This window comes from Sorex fumeus, unplaced genomic scaffold (genome assembly GCF_029834395.1).
Source record: "Sorex fumeus unplaced genomic scaffold, SorFum_2.1 ptg000316l, whole genome shotgun sequence".
Classification (NCBI taxonomy): domain Eukaryota; kingdom Metazoa; phylum Chordata; class Mammalia; order Eulipotyphla; family Soricidae; genus Sorex; species Sorex fumeus.
The window spans coordinates 104,241-123,539 of NW_026606373.1; the positions used below are offsets into that span (position 1 = coordinate 104,241).

At 53.9% G+C, this 19,299-nt stretch overlaps 1 protein-coding gene across 1 annotated transcript; it reads left to right on the plus strand.

The window, feature by feature from the left end:
• Positions 1–8,544: 8,544 nt before the first annotated feature.
• On the plus strand, positions 8,545–9,474 carry LOC130018884 (olfactory receptor 6K6). Its single transcript, XM_056109561.1, has one exon. The coding sequence runs from the start codon at positions 8,545–8,547 to the stop codon at positions 9,472–9,474; it is 930 nt and encodes a 309-aa protein (XP_055965536.1).
• The last annotated feature ends 9,825 nt before the right edge of the window (positions 9,475–19,299 follow it).

A 19,299-nucleotide genomic window follows, 5' to 3' on the forward strand; every position in this document is an offset into this window, starting at 1 on the left:
TCTCATCCATGAAAATCTATTGGACTCCTTAAACAGAAAACCAGTCTCTTTGTCGTTAAGGGGAGATCAAGATCCGCGTCCTAACACCCTCATCCCTCACTCCCATGCGTGGAGCCCCTAATGGCTGAGCCCCCACCCCCTCTGGCCCAGGCTGCTCAGTGCCACCTGAAGGCTGTCACCAAGAGCCCAGAGACTCTGGGACTCTGCCCGCGTCCCCCACATCCCCACGTTTGCTCTCTCTGAGTCCTGCCACCCGCCTCCCCTCTACCTGGGAGGCTGTGCTGCCTTCCTGGATCTGAATCCATCCCTGCAGGAGACCTCGTATTTGCCCATCCCTCCAGATCCCTTAAGGACCATCCCCCTGACTCCACAGCACCAGCCAGAATTCAGCCTCCCAGATCAATTACGGCCTCCCTGGGGCTGCTTCCAGGTCTCTCACTGATAGGGCCTCCTGGGAGAGGGTGGAAAAGTATGGCAAGGGCCTCCGGTAGAGCAGCAAGGCTCCTGGACCTGATCTCAGGGAGAGCAGCTTTCCATGGGGCCAGGGCTTTACTTCCTCTTTTGCCAGACAGAAGCATCCCCAAAGCCTGAGAAGCCCCCAATAAGGAGTTTCATTCCTGCTCACCTGCCATTTTCAGTCAGGGATCTCCTGGGGCTCAGGTTCTCTCAGGATGGGGGCTGCATCCTGTCTCTGCACTGCCTCCAGATCTGAGCCCCTCAGCACCCCTGGGTGATGCAATAGCTCCCCGAGGGCCCAGTAAGAACCATTCCTCACTCAGTAGCAGGAAGCTCTGAACCCCTAAATCAAACACACCCTGGGGCTGGAACGATATCACAGCAGGTAGGGGGTTTGCCTTGCACTTGGCCAACCTGGGTTCCGGGTTCAATTCCCAGCGTCCCATATGGTCCCCTGAGCACCACCAGGAGTAATTCCTGAGTGCAGAGCCAGGGCCAGGAGGAACCCCTGTGCATTGCCAAGCGTGACCCAAAAAAACAAACACACCCTTCCCTGACCTGGCTGCAGGGAGGGAAGACACCCCCCATCCCTCACCCCAAGGCAATGGCAATGAATTTCCTAGGAACTAATTGTTGTAGGCAGGTAGAGAGGGAAAGGCCCTTGGCAATGAAAAATTAACAAAGTTTCATGGAAGAAGAATTCTAGGACTGACCCACCTTGTGGATACAGAAAACAAAGACCTGATAAGACCATCTGCAGATCCTGAGGATATAACCCTCCTCCCCAGGAAGTTCCTCTTTTTGGACCTCCCTTTTAATCCGATTCAGCCCAAAGAAGACCATCGCAGCTCCCAACCTCCCTGGTAACCTCCTTAGCAACGGACTTTTACCTGGGAAGAAGCTTCACCTGGGCAGGCTGGAGAAACCCTATAAAGGCCACCTTGAACAAAGGAAGGGCACGCATACGCTGCCTGAGCTCATGTGTTGCTTGCGCCCATGTGGCTGAGCACATGTGGGCTGAGCACATGTGTTGCCCACATCTCCCCTCTTGAGATGGGGACTTTCATGCTTTTGTGTCTAATGCTAGGATGTGCGTAGGGGCTCTCTCTGCCCTTGGAGAAGCCCGTGCTCTCTTTTGAGTATGTTACTCTCTCACTCTCTCCCCTTCCACAACCCTAAAAATCATCCAAATAAAATCTGTTACTTCACTGCTTGTCTACTCCTGAAATTTCTTTCTGCAAGGCAAGACAAGAACCCAGTAGCCCTGGGTCTCGGGTGGCAGGAGTAGCTGGGGAGAACGTGACCGTCTTTCTCCTCCCCGCTTCACATAAGTCACCCGTGGGGCCCACCGACATCATAATAATATCAATAGCTCTGAAGTTTCAAAAAGCCCATTTGGCAGAGAACAGGAAGGAAGGCCTGGAACCAGCAACAGACCCAGAGAAGCCTGGACCCTCCCCCTCCGAGAGAAGCTCCAGCAGGAACAAAAGGCCAGGACTTTGGCTAGTCTCACCTCATATGAGCAGGGATTTTATTTTTGAACCTATAAGTGATGGATGGGTGGGCTCCACTGGCGACTTATGTGAAGCAGGGAGGAGAAAGACGGTCATTTCCTCCTCATCCACCTCCACCTCCCGGGTCCTGGAAGACTAGGACTGGTAAAGTCTGTGATGAGCCCCTGCTCAGCACGGGCCTTGTTAGGTCCCTAGGGACCCTGAGGGAGATTCCAGAGTTAAAACTCTACAAATTAGTAACTCTCCCTTTTCTGCCCCCTCCCTAGCAGAGCTTTAGAGTGAAACCATTCCTTATTGGAATGCAAATTATGAAACCATTTGTTGACTCTTCCCTGTTGGGATGTAAATTCGGGAACCATTTGTTGGCCCTTCCTTATCTATTACCTCTGTTAGGAACTTTTCCCTTATCCACCTCCACAGGAATGCAGGGCTGAGAATCAAAGGAAGCCAGGTGATAACCAAATGTCCGAGTTACCAGATGCCCACTAGCCACAATGCCTATGTACGTAGATGCTGATCTTTGAATCTATAGGCTAAGGAGTGATGTACTTTTAAATGGATTGGTTAAGAAAGTATATGTTGTTACAAATCTATTGGCTATGAAATGTGCGGGCTTTGCTGTAACGGCCAGTGAAGGCCTAAGATCCCCTTTGAAAAAGTTCGGGGTCTTGCCTCACCTAACTGACCTGCGTGTCAGTGTTGGTGGCTTGACCCTGGCTAGCCAGTCTTACAATAAACCTTGCTTGCTGCTTGCAGTCTCTGGAGTCTCTTTGTCGTTAAAGGGAGATCACGATCCCCGCTCTAACAGCCTGAGTCCACCAGCCCCTCTAGGTGGCCGTCAGGCCACACCTGAAATTTGCTTGGTCTGCCAGGCACAGAAGTTGATTCCCACCACCCAATTTCTCAGGGAACCACGGACTCAGGTTGGAGCAAGAAGTAAAACATTTTATTTGAAGGTTTTGAAGAGAGGGCGGGAGGGAGGGAGGGAGAGAGAGAGAGAGAAGGGAGAGACAGATGGAGAGGGAGGGAGAAAGGGAGGAGGGAGGAAAGAAGGGAAAGAGGGAGAGAGAGAGGGAGAAAAAGAGAGGAGAGTTGCCTGCCATAAAAGGCTGGGGGGTGGGGTAGGGGATGGCTTGGAGGGGCAGGAGGGAAATTAGGGACACTGGTTCTGGGAAATTATGCTGGTGGAAGGATGGGTGTTGGAACACAGTATGACTCATGAAAGCTTTGTAATGCTTTATCTCATGATGATTCAATTAGAATAAAGAGAAGTTTCCTTGTATTGCAGCCCACATGGGGTCCCCAGTGATCCCCTTGCTCTCACCTCCTGCCTGCACACTGGTGCACCCCAGCTCACCCAGGGAGAAAGAGAGAGGCAGAGAGAGGGGGGAGAGAGAGAGAGACAGAGAGGAGGGAGGGAGGGAGAGAGAGACAGACAGAGAGAGAGGTTGAATGCGACTTTCCCAAAGGCCCAGAAGTCTTGAAGGCCAGTTTTTATATGCACATTCTTGGGGTTGCCTTTGATTAGGCAGGCAGACAGGGAAAGGCCCTAGGCAATGAAATTTAGGCCAACAAAATAGGGAAAACAAAGACCTGATAAGAACTTCTGCAGACCCTGAGGAGATTGTTTTTGTTTCTGTTTTTTGCTTTTTGGGTCACACCCAGCGATGCACAGGGGTTACTCCTGGTTCATGCACTCAGGAATTACTCCTGGCCATGATCAGGGGACCATATGGAATTCTGGGAATCAAACCCGGGTTGGGGCCAGGTGCCAGGCAAACGCCCTACGCCCTACCTGCTGTGCTATCACTCCAGCCCCAGACCCTGAGGAAATTGGGCCCCTCCCCATGAGGGTACTTCTGGAATACCCTCAAACCTCTCCCTTAGTCCAGTTAATTTTAGTGATTCAGCCCAGAGAAGATCCAGCAGGACCAAAGGTTGAGAAAAGGAGATAATGAGCCAATTTCTGAGAGCCAGATGTGTCACAGGGTCATTCCAACAGCTGAAATCTGGGAGGACAAGAGACCCAAGCTAGTCTGAGGCTGGAGAAGAGGAATTCTTGGAGAAAAACCGTGTGTGTGTGTGTGTGTGTGTGTGTGTGTGTGTGTGTGTGTAAAGGCAACACTGGAGTTCTAAGAAGGCAAGACCAGGATGATGACCAAAGGATGGTGGAGCAGCTAGCTGTGTGGACGCTGAGACCACAGGAGAGGGGGTGGGCAGAAGGGTGAGGGAGGAGTGAAGTTCTGAATGTCTTGTTCTCTCCTCCTTTCTCTCTTTCTCCTACACTGGCCAGAAGTTGGGAAATGACAGCTTTCATAAGGACACCCATGGAGGCAGAATCAAAGGACAGTTCAAGTTGGTCTGGAGCTTAGGGACAAAGCCTGAACTCTGCATGTTGAAGGTTAGTCCTCGGAGGAAGCCCTCAGCGTGCAACAAACCAGAAAGGGGTCTTGTCACACCAGAGGTGCTTTTCACCAGAGTTGAGAAGCGGGTCCCAGCAAACTAATCTCTTTCTTGCTTTAGAAATATCATATTTACAGAGCTGGATCGATAGCACAGGGGGGAGGGCAATTGCCTTGCACACGGCTGACCTGGGTTTGATCCCAGGCATCCCATAGAGTCCCCCAAGCACTGCCAGGAGTAATGTCTGCATGCAGAACCAGGAGTAACCCCTGAGCATCGCTGGGTGTGACCCCTCCCCCCAAAAAATCATGTTTACAAAAACCAAGTGAGAGAGAATGTGCATAGAAAGTTTTATGTTCTCAGCAGGGGAGAGCAGAGGACAAAGGACAACATGTCCCCAAAGCCATGCCCTGAGCGCTCTGGGCACAGACTGATTAGCTCCTGGGGGTGCTAACCAGGCTCTCCACCCTCTAGGTAGGCAAGATTCCTAATGTGGAGGGAAACCTCTAGAGCCCCAGGAAATAACCCCGAGGGATCTTGTAATTGGAATGGGACCTGCTCCCCTTAATTTGTCCCTTGGAGAGATGGAGAAGTGCCTTTTTCTGGGGACCCAGCTGTTCGGATCAACAGTCCACAAAGGCAGAGAGGGTGGCTGTCGGGAGGATTCAGAGCCTGCCAGGAGGACTAGGCTGGGTTTCTCACCTCTCTGCACCCTGCGGGGCTTCCCACAGCTAGGGAACAATTTCCTTTGGGCAGAGGGGGAAGAATCCCAAATCCTTAGAACTTCTAAATGAATAATAATAACACGAAGTAGCAGAAGTAGCTGAGCTTTAGGCTTGAGAAGAATTCAGATCTGCTTGAATCCCCTTCACTGGAAGCCACAGAGGCGGAGAAAGGTCTTTCTGGAGTTCAATGTATTGTGAAATCATCCTGATTTCTGGGCAGAGCCAGAGACACACTCTGATCTGCAACTGAGGCTGACCCCAACTGTCCACACCTCCCAAGGGCAGTGTGTGCCTGCAGACGGTGAGTCAACAGGACTCTGAATCCCTCAGTCCCTGAGCCAAGGCAGGAGTGAAGACACTCCCACTGGGGGAGCTGTCAGCCTCAGCCCTGCAAGCACTCACCCTGCGCTTCCTGCCTTTCCTGTTGCCCACCCCACATCCTGCTTCCTTTTGATGTCTGCCGGTGGGCCCCACGGGTGACTTATGTGAAGCAAGGAGGAGAAAGACCAAAGACCATTACTATCTCCCCATCCACCTCCGCCATCCGGGACCCAGGGCTACTGGGTTCTTGTCTCACCCTGCAGAAAGGAATTTCAGGAGTAGACAAGCAGTGAAATAAGTAGATTTTACTTGGAGGGTTTTTAAGGTGTGGAGGAGGAGAGAGAGAAAGAGAGAGAGAGAGAGAGTGTGTGTGTAACTCACTCAAGAGAGAGCACGGGATTCTCCAAGGGCGGAGGGAGCTCTACACACACTCCAGCATTAGACACGAAAGCATGAAAGTCCACATCTCAAGAGGGGAGATGTAGGCGACACAGGTGCTTGGCCATGTGGGCACAAGCAACACATGGGCTCAGGCAACATATGCGTGTCCTTCCTTTGTTCAAGGTGTCTTTTATAGGTTCTTCTCGGGTTGTCTTGATTGGTTGTCTTGATCCAGAAATTCTGGACTCTTCTCGGGGCTGGGTCACATTTTAATCAGATTAAGGGAAAGGTCTGAGAGTTTGAGGAACTTCATGGGGAGGGGTCCAACCTCCTCAGGGTCTGCTGAAGTCTTATCAGGTTTGTTTTCTGTATCCACAGGGTGGATCAGACTTAGGATTTTCCTCCCAGAAGTTCTGTTGACCTAAAATTTGTTGCCGAGGGCCTTTCCCTATCTACCTGCCTACATCACTTTGTCGGTGGGTCCCAAGAGGGGACTTGTTGGGCCCCACAGGTGTCTTATGTGAGGCAGGGAGGAGAGAAACCGTCACTTTCTTCCAATCTGCCTCTGCCACCCGGGACCCAGGGTGTCAGAGTTCTTGTCGCAGCTCCCAGAAAAGAATTTCAGGAGTAGACAAGGAGTGAAGTAAAGCAGATTTTGTTTGGAGGTTTTTAGGAAGGGGAGAGAAAGTGAGGGAGCAACGTGGTCCAGAGAGAACCCAGGGTTTCTGAGGGCAGCGAGAGCCCCGACACAAATCCCAGCATTAGATAGGAAAGTCCACTCCTCAAGAGGGGAGATGCGGGCGACACATGTGCTCGGCCACGTGGGCACAAGCAGCACATGGGCTCAGGCAGCAAGTTTTTCCCACTTGCCCCCAGGTGGGGCTTCTACGTAGGTAAGAGTCCTTTGCTAGGGAGGTTGTCAAGGGGGTAGCTTGGGAATCATCAGTGGTCTCTGAAATTCCTTTCCTGGCCTTTTGTTCCTGCTGGAGCTTCTGTCTGAGGGCGGGAGTTCGGGCTGGGCTCCTCTGGGTCTGTTGCAGGTCCAGTGAAAGTCTTATTAGGCCTTAGTTCCTGTTTTCGGCAAAGTTGGCTTTCTGCAACTTCAGGGCTATTGATATTACTATTTCCTAGGATATTTACTGCCTTTGCTTGGGTGGGGGGCGGGGGCTTCCCTGTCTACCTTCCTGCTTACATCCCTTTTTCCCACCCTCCTTCAAGGGAGGAGACCCCACTGGTTCCCCTGCCCACAGGCCCTGCCCTGCTGTGCGGAGGCTGGATCCTGTGACAGACTTCTCTCCATCCTCCCTCCCTTCCAGGGCTGGGGAGCTGGTGCCGAGGTGGCGGGTGGGGGGGAGGGAGCATTGGCTGCGCATCCTCCTCCTTTGGTTTGCTCCCTCCCTCAGAGACACAGGGGCAGCGACTTCCCCTCAGTGAGAAGAGGAAGTGGTAGCTCAGCCTAGGTGGCAGAGGTGGGCCCTGGATCCTGTGAACTAGGGGGAGGGCTCACAGCTCCCTTCTGAGAAGTGCTCAGACCCAGCTGTCAACTTAAAGGGAGAGCTCTTAGCTGTGCTCCCCTGGACTCCCTTCATGCTCCCTCCATGCTCCCCCGTGCTCCCTCTGCTCCCTCTGTGCTTCCTCCGTGTTCCTGCGGTGCTTCCCTGTGCTCCCTCCATGCTCCCTCCGTTCTCCCCTGTGCTCCCTCCGTGTTCCCCTGTGCTCCCTCCATGCTCCCTGTTCCCCTGTGTTCCCTCCATGCTCCCTCTGTGCTCCTTCCCTGCTCCCTGTTCCCCTGTGCTCCCTCCGTGCTCCCTCCCTGCTCCCTGTTCCCCTGTGCTCCCTCCACACTCCCTCCATGCTCCCCTGTGCTCCCTCCGTGCTCCCTCCCTGCTCCCTGTTCCCCTGTGCTCCCTCCACACTCCCTCCATGCTCCCCTGTGCTCCCTCCGTGCTCCCTCCCTGCTCCCTGTTCCCCTGTGCTCCCTCCACACTCCCTCCATGCTTCCTCCATGCTCCCCTATGCTCCCTCCCTGCTCCCTGTTCCCCTGTGCTCCCTCCACGCTCCCTCCATGCTCCCCTGTGCTCCCTCCGTGCTCCCTCCCTGCTCCCTGTTCCCCTGTGCTCCCTCCACACTCCCTCCATGCTCCCCTGTGCTCCCTCCGTGCTCCCTCCCTGCTCCCTGTTCCCCTGTGCTCCCTCCACACTCCCTCCATGCTTCCTCCATGCTCCCCTATGCTCCCTCCCTGCTCCCTGTTCCCCTGTGCTCCCTCCACGCTCCCTCCATGCTCCCCTGTGCTCCCTCCGTGCTCCCTCCCTACTCCCTCCCTGCTCCCTGTGCTCGTTCCCTCTGCTCCCTTCATTCTCCCTGTGTGATCCCTCCATGCTCCGTGCTCCCCAACAAGTTTCCAGCGGTGCGACCTCCTCGCCCCCGACCAGAACCAGGAGAGGAGGGAGGCTTGCTGGGAGCAGGCCAGCACAAAGGCAGTTTGCTCCCTTGTCTGCAAACAGGAGTGGGGGGTGGCAGACTCCTGCCGCTCTCAGACTCAAGGAGCAGCTGAGTGAGGTGCCCCTGGGACCGAGGCAGCACCGTGGACATGGGCTGAGGGGCTGCAGGCTCCCCTGATCCCCCACCCAGGCAGGTTTTGATCCCTGAGTCCTAGTGGACCGGTCCACTCCGACCCGACATCGGGAATGGGTCGCTCCCCGGCAGTGACCGGTGTCCCTCCCTCCTCACAGCCAACCTGGCAGATGGCCAGCAGGAACTGGACCCTGGTGACTGAGTTCCTCTTCTCGGTGTTCCCGCGCCCGCACGAAGGCAGCCTCTACTTCTTCGTGCCCCTGCTGCTGGTCTACGTCTTCATCGTGGCCGGGAACCTGGCCATCTTCCTGGCGGTGCAGCGGGACGCGGCCCTGCACACGCCCATGTACTTTTTCATCAGTGTGCTGTCCTTCCTGGAGGTGTGCTACACCACCACCACCATCCCCAAGATGCTGGCCAGCCTGGCCGGCGGGCACAGAGGCATCTCCCTGGCGGGCTGCCTGCTGCAAATGTACTTCTTCCACTCGCTGGGCATCAGCGAGGGCTGCGTGCTGACCGCCATGGCCATAGACCGGTACGTGGCCATCTGCCACCCGCTGCGCTACCCCACCATCGTGACGCCGCGGCTCTGCGCCCAACTCACCGCCGGCTCCTGCCTCTGTGGCTTCCTCCTGGTGCTCCCCGAGATCGCGTGGATGGCCACGCTGCCCTTCTGCGGTTCCAACCGCATCCAGCAGATCTTCTGTGACTTCACGCCCCTGCTGCGCCTGGCCTGTGCGGACACGTCGCTGGTGGTCATCGTGGACGCTGTGCACGCGGCAGAGATCCTGGCCTCCTTCCTGGTCATCGCCCTGTCCTACGCCCGCATCATCGTGGTCATCCTGCGCATGCCCTCGGCCGAGGGCCGGCACAGAGCCTTCTCCACCTGCACCGCACACCTCGCCGTCTTCCTGCTGTTCTTCGGCAGCGTGGCTGTCATGTACCTGCGCTTCTCGGCCACCTACTCCGTGTTCTGGGACGTGGTCACAGCAGTCGCCTTCGTCATCCTGGCCCCCTTCCTGAACCCCATCATCTACAGCCTGAGAAACCAGGACATGAAGGACGCCATCCGGAGGGTCTTCTGCTCACAGCCCAGGTAGGGCGGGCTTGGGAAACGGCACTAGAGACCCCTGGGACCAGGGAGCTCAGCCTCCCGCCGGCCCCATCAGCTTCCAGGCTCAGTGGCCACAATTCTGGCTCTGCTGAAGTAAGCCTGAGCTCCCGGTGATGGGCGAGACCCACATCAACCCTCCCACACAGCCCCATACTCTCCTGCTGGACCCCAGTAGCCCCGAGCACAGAGCCAGGAACAGCCCCTGAGCACTGCTGGGTGTACTCAGAACATTTGATTATTTTTTTTTTATCGAATCACCGTGAGATACAGGTACAAAGCTTTCATGTTTGGGTTTCAGTCATACAATGATCAAACACCCATCCCTCCACCAGTGCCCATTCCTCACCACCAATGTCCCCAGTATCTCTCCCGCCACCCCCACCCCACCCCACTCCCTGCCTCTATAGCAGATACTTTCCTCCTCACTCTCTCTACTTTGGGGTATTATGGTTTGCAATACAGATACTGAGAGGCCGTCATGTTTGGTCCTTTGTCTACTTTCAGCACACATCTCCCATTCCAAGAGAGCCCTCCAACCATCGTTGATTTAGTGGTCTCTGAAAATTCTATTATTTACTCAGCTGCACTAAACTCTGTCCTTGTGAATCATAGATTTGGATGAATCTGTTTCTGTGGTGGGTAAAACAAAAATAACCAAGGCAAGAAAATGCACTGTTGATGCAAATCTCTTTTCAGCAGCCTCTTCCCAAATCACCCTTTTGTCACCTCAGATTCCCATGTACAGAGACATTAGTAAGATCTGTAAGTCTGTGGTTTTCTGGCAGATTATCTGGATTTTGTAGATGTCCCGGGCTGGAGCAATAGCACAGTGGGTAGGACGTTTGCCTTGCATGCGGCTGACCCAGGTTCAATTCCTCTGTCCCTCTCAGCGAACCCAGCAAGTTACCGAGAGTATCTCACCCACAGAGCAAAGCCTGGCAAGCTCCCCGTGGCATATTCGATATGCCAAAATCTATGAATGTCGGGAGGACAGTGCTATAGTTGTAGATACCCCGTGCTTCGCAGATCTTCCTGCTCTGTGAGACCTGCATGGGGTTCCTGTGGGACCAATCCTCGTCTGGGGTGAACCCCGGCACACGAGGCTGCCTCTTGGGGATGACGCCAGTGAGTAGGGCTGTCTGTCTGTGTGCTCCACTTGGGCCTTTCGAGGACCAAAGGGTCCACCTGGAGGCTGAAGAGGCTCCAACTAACTTTGTGGTTCTGGAAAGCCGCCCCATCTTCTGGGTCTTAATTTCCAACTTTGTAAAATAGATATCAAATTATGGCAATGGTCGCTTCATAATAACAGCCAGTTCTGGTTTATCCTTTGGCTTTAAGCTTAGGTGTAGCTTCCTTAGGAAGAGTGCACGCACTTTTACTAATGACCATGATTTTAGATCATTCACGAATCACGAGTCAAAATACCATGTTTCAAAATACCATGCACTGTAGCACTGTCCTCCCGTTGTTCTTCGATTTCCTCGAGAGGGCACCAGTAACATCTCCATTGTGAGACTTGTTACTGTTCTTGGCATATCCAATACACCACAGGGAGCTTGCCAGGCTCTGCTGTGCGGGTGGGATACTCTCGGTAGCTTGCCAGGCTCTCCAAGAGGGATGGATGAATTGAACCCGGGTCGGCCATGTACAAGGCAAACGCACTTCCTTCTCTGCTATCGCTCCAGTATGACACCAAGGATAATTAATACCTGCGGTTGGACCTAAAGAAGGTCTGATGAGCCCAAACAGAGAATAGGTCTGCTTATAACAGAGGCAGGAACAGTGAGGGACTATATCATCTGTAATTCTAAAACCTGGAATCTCCACTCTCTTCCCATGTCCAGCACCCAGGGACTGGGCACTACACTTACTCATTGTCTGTGTCAGGGTCCGTCCAGCATCTGGTGCTCCCGGGAATTGCACAGACAGTGGGCAGATATGCTAGACGGTAGGGATAGAAGTGCTTTGAATAAATGCTATGAATAAACCTTATTAGAAAGCTGCCTGGAATAGAAGGTTTTCTTTCTTTTTGTGTGTATGTGTGTGTGAGTGTGTGTGTGTTGTTGATGTTGTTGTTTTGCAGAAAGAGAAAATTGCACCGCTTACTAGGCAAAGTCTGAGGTGCGTTTCCACAGCAAACTCTGTGGGTCACTGGAACCCATGGTCCCAGAAAACACCCACCATTCTGGTGACGGCACCCACAGTCCCAGTGATGGCACCTATGATCCCAGACGGCACCCACTGTTCTGGTGACAGCACCCACAGTCCCAGACAGTACCCATGGTCCCAGTGATGGCACCCATGGTTCCAGATGGCACCCACAGTCCCAGTGACAGTCCCAGCAACAGCACCAGTAAATCATTAAGCCAAGCACCCAGGACAGAGCAGCTGCCATCCTCCCCACCGACCTCTGACCATCACGCAATTCTTGGACTGTGTGCAAAGCTCTGCTTTGGGAATTTTCCTCAGCCTTCAGTCTTGTAGCCAACAGTGAGGGTGTCACTGGAACCGTCTGTCACCGGACACTGTGGGTGCTCATCCTGGGTTCCGTGAGCGGGTCTGCTACGGCACCCAAGGTGGGCTCAGACCTCACGCCTGCTCCCACCCTCACTGCTGGGCCCATGGGGTGACTCTGAGGTGGGCACCGTTTGCGAGTGTGTCATTCCTACAGCGATGTGTGCTGTACCCTCAGACTCCTCCCCGAAGCTCCTGAGTCTCCGACTGCTGGGACAGTGTCTGCTCAGTCGAGTCCAGCCACCCTCCTTGTCCGAGTGCCCAGGCCCAGCTGCAGGCCCCTGGGGGTTAGCTTACCACCCCTGCCACCCCCATGGCCCCGTGACCCACTCCGCCCATCCCATGGGGTCAGGAGACTTTCTCAGGAGCTCCCGGGAGGGAGCCGGGAACCGAGCCTACTAATGAGAAGGAAACAAGCCACTAATGGGGCAGGAAGGCTGGGGCTGAGGCAGGAGCTGCCTCCTGGGGCTGCCCCTAATGAGGTCTCAGTAATTGCAGGTCTGGCAGAGTGCAGGCTGGGAGCAGGCCTGGGGGAGGCTGTTTTTTCCTCCATTCTCTGATGAGTACTAACTGGGGACCAGAGCCATGTCAGGTCAGCGGGAGGGCGTTCACCTTGCATGTGGCTGACCCAGGTTCGATACCCAGTATCCTATATGGTGTCCTGAGCACCACCAGGAGTGCTCCCTGAGTGGGTGCAGAGCCAGGAGGAACCCCTAAGCACGGCTGGGTGTGACTCAAAAAGCCCTCCCCACCACCGAAAAAAAAAGCAGCTCTGGGGTAGCCCCTAGCCAGGCTGGATTACCAGGCCGGGGCCCCAGCAGCCCCTAGCCTCCTCCTGGGGAGTGCTCCTCCTCCTCAGGAAGCACCTGGGGCTGGGGCTAGGGTGAGGGCCCACCTGTGCTCACTTGGGTGGGCTTCCTGATGGCCGCCCGCTCTAAAGGCCCTTCGTGGGCTGTGAGGGGCCCGTCCACACCCGGAAGAGCAGGGGGAAGAGCGGAGCTAGACTCTGCTGAAAAGGTGCCAGGAGACCTCCCAGGCAGTGAGAGGGAGGGAGGGATCACCTGCCCCAGGAGAGGGAGCACTGATGCTCCAGACATAGTGCTCCTCCCAGTTCAGAGGGTGCTCAAGTACTCAGACACAGTGCTCCTCCCACTCACACAGTGTGCTCAGATGCCCTGACACAGTGCTCGTCCGGCTCACTCACCTGGTGCTCATGTACTCAGACACAGTGCTCACAAAGCACACACAGGAAGCAGTACCACCCTTCTCTCACCATTCGAACCTCGCAACCCTCTGTTTATTTCAGGGAAAACCGACATCTCCTGCAGAAACAGAGTCTGCTATGCCAGCCATTGTCCAGGCTCCCCACAACTGAGCCATGGCACCGCTCTCAGGGCTGTGCGAGAACACTGGTGTGTCCTTCCTCAAGGGAGCTTAGGGTGACTGAGTCACACCCGTCACCGTGCTCCCGAGGCACTCCCATTCCTCTGCGTTTATCCTTAACTTCTCCTCTGTGCTCTGCTTCCCCATCTGCTAATCACCTACAGCCCCAAATCAGACCCTGTGACCTGTAGGGTCAGGTCCTTCCAAGGACTCTGGATTTTGTATTTGTGAGTAAGATATTGCTTTTCTCTTTCCCTTATGTCCTTTGCAGAGTTTACTTTAGAGCAATGTCCTTTTTGTAGAGACACAAGAAGACAGTAAATGCTATGCTTTTGTCACTTGGGGTTAATTGACTCCAAATAATATTCACTCCTGTAATGTCACAATTACTTGACTTAAGCCCCATTTGCCCTTGGTTCCTAGCACCCCAAAAGCAAGGTCCCAACAGAGAGACTGGATGGATGCAGAGCAAGCGGTAAGCTACCCTGGCATTGAAAAGGGACAGACCAAGTGTCATAAAACTTACAATAAGAGCACAGTCGTGGACAAACTCTGTCATGAGGGGCCAGAGCGATAGTACAGCGGGAAGGGCATTAGCCTTGTACACGGCCGACCCAGGGTTGGTCCCCGGGTCCCATAGGGTGCCCCGAGCACCACCAGGAGTGACCCTGAGTGCAGAGCCAGGCTGTGGGAGCTGACGCTGGCTCTGCTGCGGCCGCTCACAGTGGGGCCTGTGGATGGGACCGTAGGATGACTGATATTAACCATTTCAACGAAGACACAGCCCCACCACCAGGAGCAGAGCTGCCTGGGAAGGTCCAGGGATTTGGCAAAGCTCATCTCAGTCCCCAGGTGTCTGGGAGCGGCTGCACTTCGCAGGGCCGGCCAGCACAGGGGGCTACTCTTCCTTCCGGTGCAGACAGTCACTATCTTTCCCAAATCCCCTAAGAAACAGCGACTCCAAGCCCCTGAGCTAATCCGAAAGGGGGACCCAGGCAGGTCAGTAAACCCGAGTCCACTCCCGGCCTTCTTCTGCTCTGCGAGTTGGGCAGTAGACCACCTTCAACCTGCCACCTCTGCCCAGAAGAGCGCTTCTCTCAGTGAAGATAGTGGAGGCTCTTGGGAAACACCACGTCCCGCTTGCACACGTCACCCTGGACGTCTGCTCTGCCCTGTGTCCCCATGTCCCATCCCAGCAGTCACCACCTGCACGTCCCTGCCTTCGGAAGAGCGACAGAACAACGCTGTGTGCCCGCCTGGTTTCTGCCGTCCTGCCTTGGGAGCCTGGGGGACAGAGGCTCTGCTGGTCAGGGGTCAGCTGCGCCTCCCCCTATTTTCATTCCCTCTACTCTTCTAAGGGCTGGAGCGATAGCACAGAGGTAGGGCAATTGCCTTGCGCACGGCCGGCCCAGCTGAGCCAGGTTCGATTCCTCCGCCCCTCTTGGAGAGCCCAGCAAGCCACCAAGAGTCTCTCTCCCACACGGCAGAGCCTGGCAAGCTCCCCGTGACATATTCGATATGCCAAACACAGTAACAACAAGTCTCACAATGGAGACGTTACTGGGCCGGCTCTAGCAAATTGATGAACAATGGGAGGACAGTGCTACAGTACTAGAGTGCTACACTTCTAGGGCCGGAGTGGTAACACAGAGGGGAGGGCCCAGCCTTGCACACAGCCGGCCCAGGTTCGATTCCTCCGTCCCTCTCAGAGAGCCCGGCAAGCCACCGAGAGTATCCCACCCACATGGCAGAGCCTGGCAAGCTCCCTGTGGCGTATTCGATATGCCAAAAACAGTCACAACAAGTCTCACAATGGCGATGTTACTGGTGCCCACTTGAGCAAATCCATGAGATGTTACTGGGCCTGCTCGAGCAAATCGATGAACAACAGGAGGACAGTGCTACAGTGCTTCTCTTCTCGGTGAGAAAGCACGTTTTAAGATACACAGGAGAGGCCAGAGAGTCTGTACAGTGGGAAAGACACTTGGCTTGCAAGCTGCCAACCTGGGCTAACCCCCAGCACTCCACGAGGAGTGCAGAGCCAATAGAAAGTCTCTCAGTCCTTAGAGCTGTCAGCCCCCGACCCCCTGATTTTCTCTCTTATTTCTGGCTCTTCTCTTGATCTTCACAGTGCCCCTGCTTCAGGTCTGTTCACCCGGGGCTGGTCCCTACAGCTGGAGATCGAACCCAGGTGGGGTATATGTCTGGGAACATACAGCGTGCCAAGGATAAAAGCCAGGCCCCCTGCATGGAAAGCAGTTCTGGCCTGTCAAATTTTTCTCCAGCCCCACAGTATACTTTTAAAGAGTAAATAAATAAGAATCATTCACAATGTCACACACAGGAATCTCGGACCCGAGCAACTTGTGGCAGAGATGGCCCGGGACTTTGAAATAGGCCTTCTCCGCTGGGCCGCTGGTGCCGGTGCCGTCCCACTGCCTGCCCTCTAAGAGCTCCAGCGGTCACCATTTTCTAGAAGCCAGCAAGAAGCACCAGCTCCCACTTGGCCACAATCCAGAGACACACACACACAGGAATCTTGGACCCGAGCAACTTGCGGCAGTGATTTCTTCAGACCCTAATTATTAGAATTCCTCGCGGCCGTGCGACATTATATTAAATCCATAACAAGCAATACAAAACACATTGTCTAGCAATTGTATTTTCGGCAGGTATGAGGGGTCGTGGGCTGGAGCAATAGCGCAGCAGGTAGGGTGTTTGCCTTGCACGTGGCCGACACTGGCCAACCCGAGTTCGATTCCCCCGCCCCTCCCGGAGAGCCCGGCAAGCTACCGAGAGTATCTCGCCCGCACGGCAAAGCCTGGCAAGCTATCCGTGACATATTTGATATTCCAAACACAGTAACAAGTCTCACAATGTTACTGGGCCCGCTCGAGCAAATCGATGAACAATGGGAGGACAGTGATGAGGGGTGGTAGGACTGGTCTCAAAATATCGAAGGTAACTAAAGAAGACAAAGAATATTTTGCAAATTGTCTGCCAAACAGGCAGGAGGAGATGTGGAATGGGGAGGGGGGGAAATATTGGAGATTTGGGTGGTGGAAAATATGCACTGATGAAGGGATGGGTGTTTGATGACCGTATGATCGAAGTTCAAACCTGAAATTTTTGTTACTGTATCTCATGGTGAATTAATAAAAAAATTTTTTAAATGGGAAAAAGAATCATTCACAAAATAAATTAGAAAATACTTTGGGAGGGGCCAGAGCAACAGTTCAGGGAATAGGGCATAAATACCTTGCACACAGTCAACCCAGGTTCGATCCCCCACACCCCATGTGGTTCCCCAGCACTACCAGGAGTAATTCCAGAATGCAGAGCCAGGAATAACCCCTGAGCATTGTCAGGTGTGACCCCAACTCCGCGCTCCCCCCACTTAATCACTTAATCACTTAAGTTCCCGTTAGTCGTCGATTTGCTCGAGCAGGCGCCAGTAAGTCTCCATTTGTCCCTGTCGCGAGCTAGTGTAGCCCAATGGCATCTGTTCGCTCTGGGAACATGAAGGGCCTCAAACCGATCGTTCATGATCTTCAAGAATAAGTCTGACCATCTGGTAGGTGGGCGGCCACGCGGTCTTTTGACATCCTGTGGAATCCAGTCAGTAACAGCTCTAGTCCAACGGTCGTCTTTAAATCTCATTACGTGACCAGCCCATCTGATTTTCGACAACTTGGCAAATGAGACAGCATCCCTGATCCTTGATCGTCGATGGATGTCAGAACTCCGGATTCTTTCTCTCATTTGAGTGAAACATGATATTCCAAGCATAGCTCTTTCTATTCTTCTTTGGGAGACCTGAATAGCGTTCTCATCTTGTTTGCGTAGGGCCCAGGTCTCTGAGGCATATGTTAATAAGGGAAGAACAGTGGAATCAAAGAGATGTGCCCGGAGCCGGAGGTTCTTCGTCCTCTTAGCTATTTCTTCGACGTTCTTGAAGGCGTTCCAAGCCGCTCTCTTCCTCCTGCGCAGCTCGGGTGCCAGGTCATTTGTCATGTTGACCTCTCTACCTAGGTACACATAGCTGTTGCATTCGGAGATGGTCGTTCCGTTGAGAGCGAATGGGGCATCAGGAACGAAGCTGTTTCTCATAAACATTGTCTTCGTAAGATTCAGCTGTAGTCCTACCTTTCCACACTCACGGTCAAAGTCGGCCAGCATTTGTGCCGCTTGGCTGATGTTTGGTGTTATTAAAACAATGTCATCAGCAAAGCGGAGGTGGTGCAGTTGCCGACCATCTATCTTCACTCCCATTCCTTCCCATTCCAGTCATCGCATAATGCTCTGGAGGGTGGCACTGAAGAGTTTCGGTGAAATGGTATCACCCTGCCGCACCCCTCTCTTGACATCAACGATCACTTCTTTGTAGAATGGTGAGATCCTGGTAGTGAATCCGCAATACAGCTCACGGAGGATCCTGATGTATTGGGCTTGAATGCCCTGATTGGCTAGGGCTTCAATGACCGCTTCCGTCTCAACAGAATCAAAGGCCTTCTTTAAATCAATGAACGTTAAACAGAGTGACATCTTGAACTCCCGAGAAACCTCAATGAGCTTGGTTATCGTGTGGATATGGTTGATGGTGCTGAATCCTTTGCGGAACCCGGCTTGCTCGCATGGTTGTCCTTCATCTAGTGTTCTGCCAATCCTATTTAGGATGACTCGAGTAAACAACTTGTAGATGACAGACAATAGGCAGATCGGGCGATAGTTGCCAATGTCATGGATGTCTCCCTTCTTGAACAGTAGTACGGTCCTGCTGGTTTTCCACTGGGACGGAACCTTGCATTCAGACAGGTAGCGAGTGAAGAGCCGAGCCAGTGTGTTGATGAGTACTGACGGCAGGTTCTTCAGGTGTTCAGGTCTGACCTTGTCTGGGCCGGGTGCTGTTTGTTTCTTTACTGACGAAATGGCGTGTCGGATTTCGGAAGGGAGAACGTTGGGAACGACATATCCATCCTGTGGAATTTGGTATGTCGGCAAGTGGACATGGCTATAGAAGAGATTTGAGTAGAAGTCATGGATAATCTTCTCCATTGCCGTTCTGGAGGATGTGATGGATCCATCAGGACGTCGGAGCGCTCCCCCCACCAAAAAAAAAAAAAAAAAGAAAACAAAAACAGTCAAGAGTAAGCCCTGGGCACCACCAGGTGTGGCCAAAAATCCAAAATAACGGGACGAGAGTGATAGCACAGCGGGGAGGGCGTTTGCCTTGTAGGTGGCCGACCTGGGTTCGATTCCCAGCATCCCATATGGTCCCCTGAGCACCACCAGGAGTGATTCCTGAGTGCAGAACCAGGAGTAACCCCTGACCATCACCAGATGTGACCCAAAAAGAAAAAAAAATCCAAAATAACAAAACAGTGCAGAAGAATCTGCTACGTTTTCCCTAAGGCGCAAGTCTGGATCTTCCTGGAAGCCTAGGTGGACGGAGAGGCCCCTGAAGGTAGGTGGGGGCTGGGTGCAGGCCCAGCAGGGGCCCCCGTGGGAGTCCCTCTGCAAAGTCAGGGTTTCCCTCACCCGCTGCTGACACCCTGTCCTTGCACTTCCTGCTCTCCCTGCAGCCCCAGGGGTGAGCATGATGCCAGTTTCCCACTTACTGCATCCCGGGGGTCTCCACCCACTGCCAAGGGGGCCAGGGAAGGGGGTGACACCAATGGCCCTGAGCTTCCCAGAGAAGCTCCTCAGGCTGTGACCCTAGTTGGAAAATGCCTGAAAAGGGGACCCAGAGGAAAGGAGGGACGAAACACGGGTGATGGAGTGGGGGGCGGGGCTCTGGCGCTTTGCGGTACAGTGCAGAAACCCACCCACGGTTTAGAGACAGAAGAAGAAACAGACAAATGAGCAAATCCAAACAGCTGAGCACAGCTTCATGGGGGTTCTCTGACCAGGAAAG

Coding starts and splice junctions, on each gene's coding strand:
- LOC130018884 (XM_056109561.1), top strand. CDS start 8,545: ATGGCCAGCAGGAACTGGACCCTGGTGACTGAGTTCCTCTTCTCGGTG.